Genomic DNA, 18,413 nt, shown 5'->3' with positions numbered 1-18,413 from the left:
AATAAAGGATGAAGAAATTAACAGTAAGAACATACCTAGTTTTATACATCTAGTATACATGCCTAGTTTTAGCTTCTTTCTTACATGTAAATTAAACATTAAGACTTAATAATTTTCAAAACAAAGATATAAATGCAGGATCCTTTCTTTTCTGCTTTGCCAAATGGGTATACAGTCTCCACTACTTGTAGGAGAAAAAGCCATATGATCTAAAGTGATATTTCCCCTCCTTTAAACTCTACTTCCCCTTAGACATTAGGAAAAAGAATGCTGACGGATCTTACAAAGATTGTCTCTTAACCAGAGTATACATCAAAATAAGGTATCAGGGCCGGCCAGGTGGCGCAGCGGTTAACTTCACACGTTCCGCTTCGGCAGTGTGGGGTTCAACGGTTCAGATCCTGGGTGCAGACATGGCACCACTTATCAAGCCATGCCATGGGAGGCATCCCACATACAAAGTAGAGGAAGATGGGCATGGATGTTAGCTCAGGGTTGATCTTCCTCAAAAACAAAAAAAGAAAGAGAAAATAAGGTATCCACCCAAACTCCCCATGCAAAAAAGGAACTAAAAATCATTCCTGGAATGAGATTTTCTTTTTCATGATGGATTCCTAAGAAGTCGATAAATAGCTAGCCAGCGTCTATTGCCACTCCATGTAAACCACTAACTTAACAAGAGCATTTCATGGCTATAATTTAATGAATATACTACTTCCGAAAGAGGATGAAGCAAGAGTGAGCGGTTTCATTTAACAGCTATAACAAGGAAGCTGGAATTCAGAAGCCCAACTTCTGGTGGCATCTGTGGGATGTGATGGAGAGGGCATGTGGTATGTGATGGAGAGGGCATGGATCCAAGACAACAGGGTTTTCTGTCCAGCTTGGTCACTAGCCTCAGGGGCAATCAGAGCAAGTCCCTTAACCTCCCAGAAAGGGTTTGGCTTCCATTCCATGAAATGAAAGCAACAAGCTCTGCCCTCCCCCCACCCATCATTGTTGAGAGGGTCAAATACTGGCAAGAAGACTCTGAAAACTGCAAAGCAATATATGGTATTATTAATATTCACTGCTACCTGGTTCTCCAACCTCAGCTGAGTCCAAACCCCTCTCTTCACTTTTGTATCAAGAAAGACACAGGACTATAACCTCTCAACCATACAAAAGAATTACAAGAATCAGTGAAGAAGTGTTAGGAAAGGAACCCTTCCCTCCGTAGAAGAAAGGTGCTTTGTGAATTATTTCTATTTAATACAGAGAGAAAAATCGACCATATTCCAACTGGTCTGAACAGTTAATGTTATGCCAGTAAGTCCCTTCCTGGTCAACATAACTGAAATAAAATTTTATTGGAAACAAAATACAGTAAAAAAAACTCCCTTATTGCGCCAACAATTAGCTTCTCGATTAGCTCTCAAATAGATATGGGCTAACGTAGGCCAATAGAAAGGATGTATTAAAACAATAACACTTTTTTAAAAAACCTAAAACGTAAAAGAGAAATTAGAAACCAGCTCCTCCAAGGCAGTAATCCAAATGGCGCCCCTGCCCTCACCCACAGCCCACACTCCTCTTCCGCTCTCTCCTTCTTTTCCCTTCTCCTCCTCCCCCAAGACTCACCCGAGATTCAGGTGTTTGAGTTTTTGAAGGCTGCTGATCTGTGTGGGCAGCTCCTCGATCTGGTTATTGAAAAAGTTCAACACTTCCAAATTCTTCAGTTCTGCTATGTTTGCTGGCACAGCTAGGGAAACAAAAACGCTGAGCGTGAATGCGGGAACCTGCCTCCTCACACAGGGAATGCCAACAACACATCTTGTTTTTCTTTTCACATGAGAGAGAGCTGAAACTCCAATATGACCATCCAATTCACGTCTAGAGCTTGCTTATGTTTTGGAGGTTTTCCTTAGGTAGTAAACTCACCTCCGAGTAGAAACGGAAATGATTCTTCAAAGGGCAAAAGAGAATTTCTGAGCCAACCACAGCCTATAAGTGAATATTACAAAGCATATATACTTGTGTAATTGTCCTATAATGTCTAGTAAGTGCAACTGTTTTCTTCCTTTTGGCTTTCTCACAGCTCCACCAGAAGAAAGTAAACCCCATGACCCTTCCCGAGTCATGATACATTCATCAACCTGTTTCAATAATTGGACATCTGAAGAGCTGCTCTATTCACACTGCACTAAATCACAACAATTTAAGTTCAACTTTAAATGATGAAATATTCAACCTATCCACTTTCTGATTTTGGCTTCTGGCCTTTGCACCTTGATCAATACACACACATGCACACACACATAGAGGTTACATCAGATTAGTAACAGATCAATGCACTGTTATTATATAGAAAAATGAAAAACCAACTCAGTGGCATGATAGGAATACTAGTATGCAGATCAGAGGTGAAAATAAACCACTGGGGGCCTGAAAGGTTCCTCCTTCCTTGGAGTCTCTACTTGCAAATACCAATTTAAAAGTCAAAGGCATCTTTACCCCACAAGTACTAACTCTCAATTGGTACAGAAGGATGTTCAATAGGTGGTACTTCACCCATCCCCATCGCTGATTCAGTCCTTCCACAAAGATTTGTTATTGGCCATGAGCTTGTCCACAGTTCATGTCAACTCTAACACCAAGACTATCCAGGTAACTGAAACCACTGACACGGGCCTTGAGTGGAGCCCAAGGAAGTGTCCTGTCTTATGCCAGTACCTTTAGCTCCCATACTCCAGCCCCCTCCAGGGCCTGCTTCAGAAGACTGGGAATACCTGGGAGCAGCTTTGCTGAGAACCATTACAAAGGTGTACATAAAATTCCAGACATCTAAAATATTCAAGGAGATAGCCATTCCAAGAAGTCCAGTGTGTAACTCCCAGGGGGACAAAAGTAAAGAGGACAGCACGCTGTCCACAAGAGTTCTGAGTCGTCATTCACAGCTTTATAAAATGTCTTAAAGTAGCAATGACCTGATTTCTTCTAGTGGGAATGCTTGGTAAAAGGGAAGGGAAACGGTTTCATTGGAGGAAGGGAGTGTCAAGAATACGAACCAGTGTGGACTAAGACGCTCGGGAAGAGGCAGTGGTCCAGAAGGAAGATGAGCAAGGCATCGAGTAGTTACTGAAGTGGCTGGTTGTGAGGATGGAGATAAAAGGATGGATTTTAATGGGATAATTGAGGCAGCTGGAAATTACCTAGAGAAACCGTACTCTTGGATACCAACATGAATGCATATGAGCCCCACCTGGACAATTTCGCTGCAAAAGCACATTTTTAAATGTGTAGTCAATAACACACTTCTGTGTGAATGAACAGTATTCACTCTGTGCAAAGGATCAAGAAGACATTCGTCAGGCTGCGCCTGCTGAGTCGCTGAGTGGCAGCTCACCCATCCCATCCCCGAACCAGCAAGTGTGGGAAGCACAGCCCTACAGATGATGACAACCCTGCTTGGAGACCTCACCCCTTCCCGTTCACCCTCCAGCTACCACTAAGCTTCTCCCTCTGCATTCATCTGATTAGTTTGAAGAGCAATAAAGAAAGTTAGTGCAACCTGGAGAAAATGATGATCTCTATTTAGCCACAAACCAAGAATAATACAGCCAGAATTACTGCTGCTTTCCCAAAGTTACTTTGCCAATGCAATTAAACCCTGGTCTGAAGGTATCGCCCTTTTGACAGGATGAGAGATTATTTCACTCTCCTTGCTAAATCAGTCCAATTTAAAGCCACAAATTATGCTAAATGTGATTTAGGGCTTCGTTTTGTGGACACAAACAATAACCCCACATTCAATTTACTAAACCTCTCGCAGCCTTTTTGGACACGTGTGAATTTTTTTGTTTAAGACTCCATTCAAGCTACAGGGGAAAAAAATTACACAGCTAATAGTCTCCTTAAACTATAGCATTTTTCCCCCTGGCCATAGTAAAAATCAAAGAAATTAACTTTCAGACCAGTCTGGACAGGATAATATTCAGTCTTTCAACCAGTATTTAGAGAATGTTTATTACGTGCACAGCTCCATACTTCCAGCATCTAGCATTTCAGTATTTTTGAGATAAAGTAAGAGAGGCATGCAATTTAAAGAAAGTTAGTTACAAAGGAAAGAGTATCAGAGTTGAGAAATGGAAACAGGTCTACTGCTTGGAAAACAAACTAATCCCCCAAAACACTGTCCAAAAACATCCCCAGTTAACAACATGAGTTGTGCAATACCTAAATCATATATATACAAGGCATGAACAAGTTTAGCTAATATGAAAAGGTAAGCGGCATTCTGTCGCCAGCCAAAACATCCTGGTAGAATTTTTCAAGACATGTATGTGACAGGTTAGCAAGAAGTATTTTATAAAATAACTAAACAGTGAGGATTATAATTCTTACTACACCTTTGAAATGTTCCTTTCCATTAATCTGTCCAGATTCTGTGACCCCAGCTGTACACATGTGGTCTACAGACAAGGAGCTGAGCACAGAAAGGAAACAGAGGGGCGGTGTGATGTACGAACACAGGAATCCTGGCCTGGTCCTCTCGGGCTGGCTCTGGCCTCCCCTGACTTGGCCCTAACTCGCTGTGTGTCCTCACTCAACTCACAACCTCTCTGGGCTGCGAGTGTAGAATGAAAAGGCTGGACTAGGATCATTTCTAAATTCTCTTCTGCCTGGCTTTAACATTCTATGATTCTAAGAAGAGCTGGATTATGAAAATCAACGACAGGAATTTAAATAATGCAACAAATGGGGCCCTCAATTAGGAAGCTCAGTCACGCAGAACTTTGCTGGTGACAGAGAATTGAGCATCATTTTCTGTCAATGACGGCTGCTTTCATTTTGAGACTTCAGTTGCTAGATGTGCGAGCAAGATCCCTAACCACAGTCAGGTGTTCCCTGACTCCTAAAATGCCACCTTCTGCTCCAGTTACAAGATCCGATGACCACTGGGGATGCTCTTGGCCCAGAGCTTCGACTGTGTTTTGGAAGAAGTGACAAAATGTGGTCATGCCAGGAACTATGAGAACAGAGACTGGACTCAAAGTGTATCTTCGGGCATTTATAACAATTCCAACTAACAAGCCCAGCAGGGCTCTCTTTCCCTCTAAGCCCTCCTAAATCTAAGAACCTGAGTGTTATTCTAGAGTTTCGTCTATCTGAGCACAGCGTGCCAGCCCACTCAGCAGTCAGCCCCAGCACAGTCTCTGGACACTTTCACAACAAGAAGCCCAAAGTCCATGGGGGGCTCAGCAGTGGGGGCCAGGAAGCCAACTCGCCTAATCTTCTACATGAATGTTTCTTTAAAAAGCTCCCTTGGGCAGGAAGGCTCAGAAAACACTCTGGACACAGCAGACAGACCATAGTCCTGACACCAAGACCCAGCTGACCCAGCTCTATTCCTGAGCAACAGCTTGACTCCTTCTCAAAGGACATTATCTGTCCTCATCAGTTGTATTTACCAGAGGCACAGCTACCACGCACTGCACAAGCTGGAGCGTATTCACAAAATCAACATCACCCTCAAGAATATGTGCCCCCCACTAGCTAGCGACAGCTCCCCAGCTCCCCCAACAGAAGAGCCTGAATAAACTACTGTTACAGCAACTGGAGCTTCACTCCAGGAGCATCTGATCCTGGGATCTAAAATTAGTAATTCTACAACCAAGAACTTATTTTTAAAGCATTTTAGGAGTTTATCCTCACAATAATAAACAGCAGGGCATGCTCTGAGGCTGGGCTGGGCAATGTGCAGTCACTAGTTACATGTGACGATTTACCTTTAAATCTAGACTGGGGATGTAAATTGGGACAGCCGTTATAGATAACAGTATGGAGGTTCCTCAAAAAATTAAAAATAGAACTACAACATGATCCAGGAATCCCACTTCTGGCTATTTATCTAATGGTAATACAATCATTATTTCCAAGAGATAGCTGCACCCCTACATTCACCCCAGCATTATTTACAGTAGCCAAGACATGGAAACAACCTAAGTTCCATCAATAGATGAATGGATAAAGAAAACGTGACACGTGTGTCTGTGTATATGTATTCACACACGCACATACAATGGAATATTATTCAGTCATAAAAAGAAGGAAACTGCCATTTGCGACAACATGGCTGGACCCTGAGGACATTCTGCTAAGTGAAATAAGTCAGACAGAAAAAGACAAATATTGGATGATCTTGCTTATATGAGGATCTAAAAAAAAAAACAAACAAACTCATAGAAAAGGAGATCAGACTTGTGGTTACCAGAGGCGGTGGGTGGGAAGTGGGGGAAGTGGATGAAGGTATTAAAAGAGAAAAAAATAATAAATTTAAATCTAGATGAGTCGAAATTAAGTCAAATTAATAATTCAGTCACTTGGTCACACTATCCACATTTCAAGGGCTCGACAGTCACATGTGGCCAGTGGCTACCATACTGGACAGCACAGAGAAGAATCCTTCCACTCCAGAAAGTACTGGGTCGTGCTGCTCTAGAGCAAAGGGTCTCAAACCTTCCATACATCAGAATTACCAGAGCGATTGTTAAAACAAAGGAGGGGGTACCTCAGCGTTCCTGATTCAGTAGCTTTGGGGTGGGGCCTGGGAATCTGCATTTCCAGCAAGTTCCCAGGGGATGCTGATGCTGCTGGTCTGGGGATCATATTTTGACTCAGAAGACTTTTAATTCATTGGTGACATTAAAATCATTACTCCAATACATATGTCCCTTACCCCACACAATAACGCTGATCAAGATCATAATAATTAATCTGCTCCAAATTAAGACTCCTCTGTCACCTCAGTGAGCCACTGAGGCTGGGGGTTGATAAAAAGTGAAAAAATAAAGAGACACTCTAGATAGCTAATCCACCCAACCTGGGGGCTGCAATCAAACCATTTCCCATCAACTTCTGCTTCCCCACACAGATCTTTATGGTGAAAACAGTATGAAGTAGTGTGAACAACATTCAAGGGGAAAAAGTACTGAATTCCCCAGTTCATCAAATTAAGTCACTTGGCAGCAACTCCATCGTGCCCAAGGATGGTCATGTGAAGAGATGCCACTTGCTATATGTCTGGCCTTCGAAACACTGAGGCCTAACTGTAGAATGCTGGGTGGCAGCAACAGTATAGACCAGCTGGGCTGCAGCCGATCCGGAGGCTTTTTGAGCAAAAGCACTGTGTGGCCCCTGAGGCAAAGAAAGAAAACTGTGACGAGTGACAGGCTCTGGGAGCAGCAGGCACCACGCAAAACATAAGGTCAGGAGCTCGCCTGCAGGCTGCCCACGGAAGAGCCGGTGGGTCATGCATTGGTCTTTAGAGCCATATGGTGGGCACCAACAGCCGGGTCCTCTTCAGCTACAAAAGGGTAGTCGTAGACCCTGCACCATGTATCCGCCCACGGCCGCTGGGAAGCCAGAAGCTGCTCGAAACACATGTAGGATTTCATCATGAGCACTGGCATGAAATCCGGAGGTGAACTCTATCCGCCACCTCCACCAAACTTCTGAGCAGTTAGAACGACACTGTGCCCAACAACTTCTGCAGAAGCATCCAGACTGCCGACAGCTCTGGTGAGTCCTGCAAAGGAGAGGCACTAGGCTAGGGATGGAAAGTCAGGGGACCCTGCTCACACGCCTCTTTGAAAAACTGAATCCATGGCTCGGCCACTGCCTCCTTTATGGGAAATGTGGGATGGACTGCGAACCACCCCAAGTGCAAGAAGAGGGAGTCTCAGGGCTGGTACTTGCTGGGAACCAGCTAGCTAGAACGAGGGCAAAGACTGGTACACGGCCCAGAGGTGGGCACGTCCCTCCTGCAAGGGGTGAAACACTACTGTCTCATGCCCATGCGCAGTGACTCCAAAGTCCCACTGACCCTGGGACCAAACAATGCCCGAGGATACCACACGGGATAAAGCAAAGCAAAATAAATCGAATAGCACTGCTTCCCCAAACCTGACACATTTATGTTAAAAACAAGAGATTTTTGTCTGTTGCCGTAACAAATGCAAATGCCTGGTCAGATGTTTATGTGCTTCTGCTGCTTTAAAAAATGTCTTTAACAGAGAAGGATAAAAGGATGGTAGAAGATATTAAAATGAGCCCAGTTATCTAGATTCCTAAGTTACAGCGCTACAACAAAGTTCCTAGAAAAATTGCAAAAAACATGAAAATACGTGAAAATGAGTGAGATTATTCATTCTACATAGAGTGGGGGGTGGGGAGACCACTTAGGAGTTAATGTTGAAAGCAAACATTTCTTTGCCCCAATATTTGAAGATTACGATACTGGACAACAACCATCCCCCTCTGGCCTGAATGAGAGAAGACGGGAAGAAGCCAAATTAACAGGAACTATAGTCCCTGTGCCGCATAACGACGTTCCAGTCAACAACGGAGCTCATACACCTCAGTGGTCCAGTAAGAGCAGTGCCATACAGCCTAGCTGTGTGGCAGGCTGTACCATCCAGGTTTGCATACGCACACTCTGTGATGTTCGCACAACAACAGGATTACCTAGCGACGCCTTTCTCAGAACACGTCCCCATCATTAAGCGACGCACGACTGTCACTGAAACGTGACTTGGAGCGTTCTTGGTCAGAGTAAAAGGACAGCCCTTTGAATCCTCAGCTACAATGGCTGGAAGACATCAGTCTATTCATACCACAGAGGCGATGTCTAGACTAATTATACAGATGCCAATTCTTCCAGCAAATTAGGAATCATAGTCCCGAATCTCATTTTAATGATTATGCGTACGGAAGAATCTCTTCACTCTCGCATACAAATAATTACATTCTTCAGAATTTTATATGCAAAAAAAGGTCATTTGTACTTAGAGTGATTAATGACTTTTGTTTTCTGGCCAAAAACACAAGGTGGATAATGAACTAATTATATCTTAGCATAAAAATTTGAAGTTCAAAAGTAGACTAATGATAACTAGCTTTACAGGCTTTATGGGATCTCCCCCAAAGGAGCTATTAGAACATTGAATTACAGTAGTTATGATTATTTAAAAACATAAAGTTTATGAAACAGTGAAGCAAATTCTCATTTAAAAGGATCTACATGTTTCTCAAAGCAAAATAAAATAGCAAAATATCTAAACACTCAAGCAGTAAAGGCCAACATCCCTCCAATATTATTAGCTTTATAAATGACAATACTTTCAGTTAATCAACAGTATTTAGGAGCTGGCCTGGTGGTGTAGTGGTCAAGTTCGCACACTCTGCTTCAGCAGCCCAGGGTCTGTGGGTTCGGATCCTGGGTGCAGACCTATCCACCACTCATCTAGCCATGCTGTGGCAGCATCCCACATACAAAGTAGGGGAAGAATGGCAGAGCTGTTAGCTCAGGGACAATCTTCCTCAGCAAAAAAAAAAAAACCAAAACACCAGTATTACCCACACCTAGAAGTACACACTTATTGTATTCTGTTATGGGCCTCCTTAAGATTCTGCAGTTTAAGTAATTTTACTAAGCAAAAATATCCTTGACTCAATTCACTGCAAAAAAAAAAAAAAAAAAAAAAAAGGTCCTACTCTTTCAGCAGCAATGAGAATAATAAATTATACAAAAATTAGGGGAAAAAAGTTACAAGCAAGCAGTAGGGTAGATTTTATAGTATAAAGTCAAATATGCAAAAATATATGTCCCTGGGCTATAAAAAGTGTGTACGCACAGCCAAACAAATCTAAAAAGCTGACAAGCACGGCTTTCTTCTCCTCTGAGGATGCAAAACTTAGTTAATTCTGAATCTTGTATTAACCTCCCAGAGGGAACCATGGAATGGTCAACATGGTCCTCAGGATTCCAAAACCCTGAGTTCTTACGGGAACACACCTTCTAAACTACACACCAGCACCGAGGGGCTATACCACCAGCAAGCCAATCCCTCAATAAAGAGGTGTAATTTGGGCACTGGATTAGAGAGGCAGGACTAAGTGGAAAGGCAGTGGCATTCCATGGTCTGGGAGGAAGTGACATCTAGTGAAGGGCAAGAAAAGGACAGAGGCTCCTCGGGGAAAAATGCTAAGAAGTTCCAAAACCCCGTGAAGGGCACGAAGGAAAAGGAGAAACTTGAAAAACCTTCAATCAATCAATGGAGAATGCAAGCTCAGAGTCATAAAAAGAGTTCTCTAGGCTCTTAAACAAACAAATATCATTATAATATATTTTATGCATACACACTCTCAATCCTCCATCATTAACACTAAGAGGGAGACAGTAGACAAGTCGAATTCTCACGCACACACAAAACATGCTTGCCAATAGTTCATGTCTTCTTTTACAGTGAAGAATGACTTCAGCAAGAGGCCACACTGGGGTGCTTCGCTTCCTTCCTCACCTTAGGTGTCCATGCTGAGGAAGGGAGTAATTACATAAGGAAGGAAGGAAGGGAAGGAGGGAGGAAGAGAAGGAAGGAAGGAAGGAAGGAAGGGAAAGAGGCAAGAAGAGAAGGAAGGAAGGAAGGAAAGGAAAGAGGAAGGGAAGACAGACAAAGGTGGGGGAGATGCCCACTCTAGAAAAATCCACAAAATCCACACAGCAGCTTTGATATCCTCCCCCCACCAACAATAACAACTCTGTCTTTTAACTTTAGGAATTCTCCCTGCTTTTCCACGTGAACAAGTCAAGACCCAGAGCCATGGGAATGCTTCATCCAGGGAGCTCTTGATCCACCTGAGTGGGACGTCTGAACTGCACACATGCATCATGGGCAGAGGAACAGCGAGCACAGAGGCCTGGAAGCCCTAAGCCCCACCACCTTCCAGCTCTAGTTACTTGACTACTTTCAGCCTGTTGCTTCCACCAGGTACAGAGTAGGGCGTCAATGAACGCTAGGTGTTTTCCCCCCTTCCCTCCGCACCGAAGTCATGGTGCATCTGGGGTGTGGTCCTTCAGAGTCTAATGAGCTGTGGGATGCCTGGTCCTTTATTTTCCATGCAGCACTGGTTCACTTGGCTGGAAAGGAGAAAGGTGAGAATTCACCTCAACTTTTTGAAGGATGAGCAAGATATGCAGAAAGGAGCAGGCACTCAGAGAAGAATCAGGTGATCAGAACAGAGAGTACACAGACAAGAGAAAAAGGCTAAAGGAACAGCGAAAATTTAGATGAAAGGGTTCAGGTTGAAAGTAACTGAAAAGGAGGGTGATAAGTTTGCTAACTAGTGGTCAATACTATCCCCAAATGGTGGTTTGTCCTATTAAGCTGATTGACAAAGAGAAAGAAAAATTGAAACAGAAAGGCATTCTTAAGATTTTATTGGAAGGGAAAAAAACAATATATATATGTATTCCACTCAAGATTACAAATTCTTATTTAATAAAATTTAAATTTAAGCAGATAAATTGGGTAGCGCTTATGAATATTTTGTAAAAGCTATCAAGAAGGAGTTTCACGTTGCATTAAAAATCATCTTTCTCAAGTTTTTACGAATTTCCAGGAAATACGTCCTTTTCAGAAAGAGTATCAGTGTATCTACACTACAAATATTCTAATGTTATCTTTCCACTCCTGCAGGATTTCTAAATCTAAGTTACATGCACCTCTCAAGAATTCATGGATGGTTTTAACAGGATCCACAGCTCTGTCCAAATTCTAACCATTATGTGCATTTTTCTAGATGGACACAGCTTTCACCCTATTCTTAAAAAAGGTCAGTGACTTACGAAATGTTAGGAACTGCTCTAAAAGAATGTCTATACCCAAGTACTGCACCTCTTAGAACGTCCTCCGCCACCCTCCTTCCACACAGCACATGTACACACACACACACACATTATCCAGGAGAGACAGTCAACAGATGGTTTATACATAAAATGTTGCTGGGGGCCAGCCCAGTAGCATAGTGGTTAAATTCGCACCCTCCACTTTGACCACCAGGGCTTCACTGGTTTGGATCCTGGATGCGGACCTACACACCGCTCATCAAGCCATGCAGTGGCGGCATCCCACATAATACTAGAAAGACTTACACCTAGGATATACAACTATGTACTGGGACTTTGGGGAGAAAAAAAAAACAGGAAGATTGGCAACAGATGTTAGCTCAGGGCCAATCTTCCTCACCAAAAAAACCAAAAAAGCAAACCTAAAAATGTTGCTATTAAGTCAATTCTGTTTGAGAGCTCTATTGTAAATAGCCAAAGAAACCCTTCTGAAGATCAGCTCCCCCAAATGGACTAGTTTTGATTTGGAAAATGACAGGTTCAACCTGCCCTCACATTATTTTCTCCACAGCGTGCCACCATGCTGAAATTCTCATAATTGAAATTGTTCTGTTTAAAAATATAATGCGAAGGATTGATTCACTATGCTCCAGCTGACTTCCTCTTAGCACAGAGCAGGACTCCAAGAAAAGGGATTTAAGAATAGGTGCATTTTCGTTGGTGAGGCTGGCAAGAAAGGGATCAGAGGACCACAGCCTCTGAGCAGAGGGCATACCATGGAGAGCCAAGACTTCACCCATTTGGCCTTGACTGCCCTGGTTCTGGGCTATAGACTAGTCAATTTACACATGTGAAGATCTTGCATACTTACTCACTTACTAAAATCAAAAACAACAACAAACTCCCAATTGCAGGCAATTTTTTTATGGTAACCTAACCACTGGTACCATCCAACAGATACTGTTTAATTAATAGCTGTCAGATTCAAAAATACTATGTATACATTTTTTCAAATCCAATCTTTCAAATGATGGCACAGTAACAAACTGATAAATGTGCACTAATTGAAAAAATAAGCTATTGATCAAAGCCTCTGTATTATAAATACATTTATACCCCGTTAAAATGCAAACAGCAAGTTGTTTTGATATCGTCACAAGATAAATTCATGACACAGAGACGATTTATTTTGCATACCCCCCCTCAGTTTAATTTCATACAAGCCATGCACAGAACTTTTGCATAAGCCATGACAAATAATCTATGAACAGGGAAATAACTAGAGACCTCGGAACAGGAAGGAGTTAGAAGACTGGCGAAGGTCATCCTTATGAGTTGGGACAGTTAATTTTTCTCAGTCATCTCAACAATCTATTATGTCTGTAGAAAAGGATTTCAATTTATTACACTTTTCAGAAACTGCTTAATTTTCTTCATTATAATTGAATCTGCATATTTTGCAAATGCAATATTTTCATGTGGAACATGCTGCTTAATTCATTCATAATAACACTTCTGGTAGATATCCTATTAATATACATATCTGCATAAAATCTTAAAACATTATATTAGCTTCTACGTATTCAGAATATCACGGATAAAGAAATGACTGAAATCACCAAAAAAAAAAAAATAGCCTAGCATTTCTTGTTTACTATAATTTCGAATTCATACATAAGCCATAACTAATAGGAAATAGTCTGTTAAAAACACACACACACACATTTTGCCATAAAACTTATGTTTACTGCCTGCCTAGCCATTTCCGATACATTAAATGACAAGATATGGTCACATTAAGGCCTGAAATTATGGGCAAAATGGCTAATACCTCAAGACAAGGTTTTACATGACAGTTGAAAGTTCCAAGTATAAAACTAAATAACCACATTAGAGACCCACATTCAGGAAAGGTTGACATAGAGTTGGCTTCTCAATGTTTACACAAGGCAAACAGCATTTTTTGCACAAATATGAGCACTTAATCCTCAATATGCATGAGTCACAAGATGAAAAATACTACTCTCATATTTAAGGTGCTATCAACATCTGTATATGGGCTTTGCTGTAAGAATAAAATTATTTTTAAAATTAAGAAAAGCTTCACATTAAAAAACTAACGCTCAGAGATTGTTGTATCGCTGATGCAGAATGTAATTCATTTCATAATGCAGAGTATTGTGCCCTACACGATGGCATTTAGTAGAAGAATCAGTATAAATATGCACAAAATGCACATCTTCCTGAGTTTTACACGGTTATTTTTGAATTAAAATCTGGTTACACACAGGCATATTTTAAACCGTCTTCCACAGGAAAAAAGATCTCACATATACTCAACACAAAATACTACAGAAGGCAATAACATTCTTCCAATTTAAAGAGAATGGAAGAAATTAAAAGTTTCTAACTTGAGAAAGTAGCCATAATAAACACTAAGAAATTATATGTGAAACTGAATTCATAATTTTAGGAGCAGAACAAAATTCACATACCTCCTCATAGAAGGGTCTACCTTAATTTTGGTAAACTTCACTATGCAAATGGCAATAGCAACATACCCTGTGGGACAGAGCCCAATAGCTTGCAAAACATTCATCTGATAACACAGATTTGGCTCTTAATCTTTAGGCACAAGACCCGGGAAAAATGCGTATCTCAACAGTGACCCCTAGTGACGAGTCTTAAAATGGCTGTCTCAAAAGAAATTCTTTAAGAATGAGAACAAGCAGAAAAACATTGACAAAACTAACACTCCCCAAACACCCTGACAATCGAGGACCAGATTAGGAGATGACTGAAAAAGACAGCTAACTCTGGCTTACAAGGAAGGGTAATCACAGAGAGAGGGGATGGAGGAGGAGGGCAGGGACACAGGAAGACAGCCTTTAGAACAGTTGCTACGTTCCCATCTTTGGAAACACCGAGAGCAAGCAAGCCCTTGCGTGTATCATCTCAGTCAGCTCAGACTTAGAACAACTCATCACCCACCAACCCATTAATCAACCGTATTAACCAAGAGTCCATCTCAGTTCAGCGTGCTTTTGGCACGTTGGGACGGGATACAAAATAGCATCAGACAGGGTTCCCGACCTCAGGAAACTCACACAGCCAGGCACCGCTTAATGACGTTCCAGTCAACGACAACCCCGCACACGATGATGGTCCCACGAGATTAGAACCACTAGCCTAACTGTGTAGTAGGCTTTATCACGTGGGTTTGTGTAAGTGCACTCTGTGATGTTCACACAACGACTAGATCGCTTAACGACACATTCCTCAGAAAGTGTCGCATGACTGTAATACAATTAATTATATGAAGAAATTAGTAAATAATTTGCGACCTTTAACATACAAAACTAACTTTAAGCGAAAGAGTAAGAGACCCAGAAGCTGTGACGCCTACAATTGTAAAAGGAGGCTTGACAGAGAAGTGGAACTCGGCTGAGCCCAGGAGGGCTGTGAGGTGGAGGAAGTATCCACGCTGGTCATACCACCTTTCCTACCTGCCTGAGGAGTGCAATGCCACGACATCATTCCTTAACTATGAAAGGCCCTGACGACTATAAAGGTGAGAGGGACATCAATTTGCAGAACACAAAAATAAAGTTTCTTTAGAGCGCCCGCAGTCCACCACGTTTGAAATGAGCCCATAACAAGTAAGAAACAAGGAGAGGATGTGGCGGGGGCAAGGGCAAAGAGGCCAGTGCAGAGCAGAAGGGAGGGGGCAAGGCAGCACAGGCGCTGTGGCAGGGCTGGGCCTGGGGAGAGAAGGTTCATCCACCTTCCTACCGCAGCATGCAGGGAGAAGAGGCTGGCTGGAGAATGCGGCCAGATCAGGGCAGGTTCTGAAAGGCAGGCAAAGAACGCGCCTTCCGCCAGATGTGTGGCATCACAGGGAAACTGGTGTTTCCAAAAGGAGAGTCTGGCAACAGAACCTCAGCTTTACTCTGAAACCAGTCCGTTGGGCCAGAAAGAACCTCTGTTGGGTTCCCAGATAGCACCTGCCCAGTCACACAAAAAGGCAGAGGAAAAGATTCACCTGCTACTCTGCCTCTCGTCTCCTTAAACACGTCAGGGCCACGTGTACATCTAGGGAAGCTGATGCAGGCAGAGCGATTCCCCACTGACTCCACGAAAACCCATCAGCACTGCCCCAATCCCCCAGGTTCAAACTTACATAGTGTCCTTGCAGTAATGAGGCAGCCAGCCCTGGTGGACTAGAGGTTAAGATTTGGTGCTCTCACCGCCGCAGCCTGGGTTTGTTTTCCGGTCAGGGCTCCACACCTCCTGTCTCGTTGTCATACTGTGGCGGCCGCATGTTGCTGTGACGCTGAAAGCTCTGCCACTAGTATTTCAAATACCAGTAGGGTCCCCCATGGTGGACAGGTTTCAGCAGAGCTTCCAGACTAGACAGACTAGGAAGAAGGACCTGGCCACCCACTTCCAAAAGAATTGGCCATGAAAACAGGAGTGGAGCACTGGCTGATACAGTGCCAGAAGGTGAGGGGATGGAGTAAAAAGACCAGGCAGGGTTCCACTCTGCGGTCCACAGGGTCGCTGGGAGGCGGAATCCACTCCACAGCACCAACGACAACAATGATGAGCCTCTAACAGCGATGAGCTTGACGATTTTGAAATCTCTTTCATGAACTCTAATATAGAAAACTTCAAGAATTTCTGCTCACAAAATCTTGGGGGAATTTAAGGATCATCAGTGACTTTCAGCTTCCTCATGGCCTCACTTGTCCTGCAGAGTGGACCTGTTGATGTCAAAGCCACCAGCAGGGAAAGGAAGTCACCTCAGTGCCACAGTGAGACTCTGATGAGGTTCTGATGACCCCAAAGATACTGAGTCGAGTGCATGGAGCCAAAGAGTGTCCCCAAATCAGGTGCCAGTATGAGTGAGCCAGTCATTCCTTCCATTGTACGCAGTGGAAATGTCAGAGGGCAGTGTAATTGGCATACTAAGAGAAAGACACAAATAGTTCTCCAAGATCAAAGCAGTGCTGAGGGGTTTATCTTTTGAGTCCCAGTGGTTTTAATGTAGCTTTGTCAGGCAGTTCCTATTAAACACCACGGCAAGTGAAAGACACTGATTACAATAAAAAGTGACAGGAGGGTGTGCTCAGCCACTTACATTTAATGCATATTTATATTTCCATCAAATGGACATATTTACTATAAATACTTGAAAAACCATAGCAAAGTCATTCATTTAAATGCCAGAAAAATAGTAAAAGATGCTAATTTGACCTTAGTGGAACAGATCGGGTGTCACTGACACTACTCACAATGGCCTGAAACAGAATTTACCAAGACGATTAATTAGAGTTTACTGGATTAGGTCAAGACTGTCTCAAATGGAAAGAAAAAAAAAAAACCAGGGAGGGAAGAAATAGGAAGTTTGGATCCATTCACAGCCAATCTCTTCAAAAGCAGATACAATTTAACTCCGTATTTATGCCTTTCTAAGTTGATCCCATATTATTTGCCTGGAGAAAGAAACTGATCCACCGGTTTCTGACATTTCTACCTTCGTGGACATATAAAAAGAAATAAACTACAACTATCTGAAGGATTTTTTAAAGAACAGAGCAATTAATGATATAAAAGGAATAAGAATGGTTTGCCTTTTTGTACAAATGTACACTGTTTTCACTTTAATAATGATGTAGATCTAGCAATGGTGAGCTTGGCAATTAAGACATGCTTTTATAAACTACATGATGGGGAGCTTCAGAAATTCCGGGATCGTCCAGTTCACTCTTCAAAACGACCTCAAACCCACTCTGGGCTGGGGTTAGGGACTCAGTGGACAGGAGGACCATTTGCTACAAAAGCCACAAGTGTAGCAGCATATTACCTGTTACAAAAATGCCCAAATGTGACTGGTAGCCCATGCTTTCAGCATGTGGGGCCACCACTCCTCAAATATGACAATCAAGCCATTCTGCCTTTGCCTTGCAAACATGCGCTTTTTGCTAAAAACGAACTAATCTGCCTGTCTCCTGCACATGAGGGGCCCTAACTGCCACTCTTAATTCTCAATAATCAACAGCTCGGTGACATTGCTTCGAGCTGTATATAATGCACACACACAGACATAAATTCATGACACAAATCCCTCAACGTGACATTCTGCTCAATTTCACCAGACTCAGAGAGCTCCCTAACAAATTCTTGCCACATGATTAGAAAATCATTCAAGTCTGCAGGAAATATGGCAAGCACAAAGAAGTGACAGTCAATTAGGAAGGAGAAAGGAGAGTGGGGTCCCTGTCATTAAAATCTTTAAAGCCACAGCCCTAAGAATAAAATGGCCCATATCATTCACACAAGATATTCTTATAAAATCCATTATTAATTCTACCGTATCGTTAACTATACCATGGCACTACCAACGCCCCAGAGAATTTTTCCTGGAGACCAGACTCAAAAACTTGAAAAATACAGATGCAAATATATATAATTTATACAACTTTGCGAGTTTTTTCCCCTATCAACCATGGAAGAAAAGCGTACAACAGTTAAGTACTCCCCTTTTGAGGGGGAAGTATAGATGAAAGCCAAGAATTCTTATTCTACTATTTTTTGATAAGTTTTTTTTTTTCGTGAAATACTAATGATTGGCCCAGCAGTTCAGGTCACTTGCAAAATGCACCGTCCCTGAATGGGGCCATTTCCAGAGAAACGACGTCATTCTCTTTCTTCAATTCACACACGATAGGAAAAAATCCTCAGAGCA

The 18,413-nt window shown here is 42.5% G+C and overlaps 1 protein-coding gene across 2 annotated transcripts in view; it reads right to left on the bottom strand.

Annotated features, from left to right (window-relative positions):
- Positions 1-18,413, bottom strand: part of RSU1 (Ras suppressor protein 1) — a 177,746-nt gene that overhangs the window by 133,240 nt on the left and 26,093 nt on the right. For both annotated transcript variants that reach the window (XM_070601075.1, XM_070601076.1), the window contains exon 4: positions 1,621-1,741. In XM_070601075.1, coding sequence (XP_070457176.1) covers positions 1,621-1,741 — 121 coding nt within the window. The remainder of the gene's footprint in view (positions 1-1,620; positions 1,742-18,413) is intronic.

The sequence above is a fragment of the Equus przewalskii genome, chromosome 30, assembly GCF_037783145.1.
Source record: "Equus przewalskii isolate Varuska chromosome 30, EquPr2, whole genome shotgun sequence".
NCBI lineage: Eukaryota > Metazoa > Chordata > Mammalia > Perissodactyla > Equidae > Equus > Equus przewalskii.
Note: the sequence above shows the minus strand (reverse complement) of the source record. Positions and strands in the feature narration are given on the sequence as shown.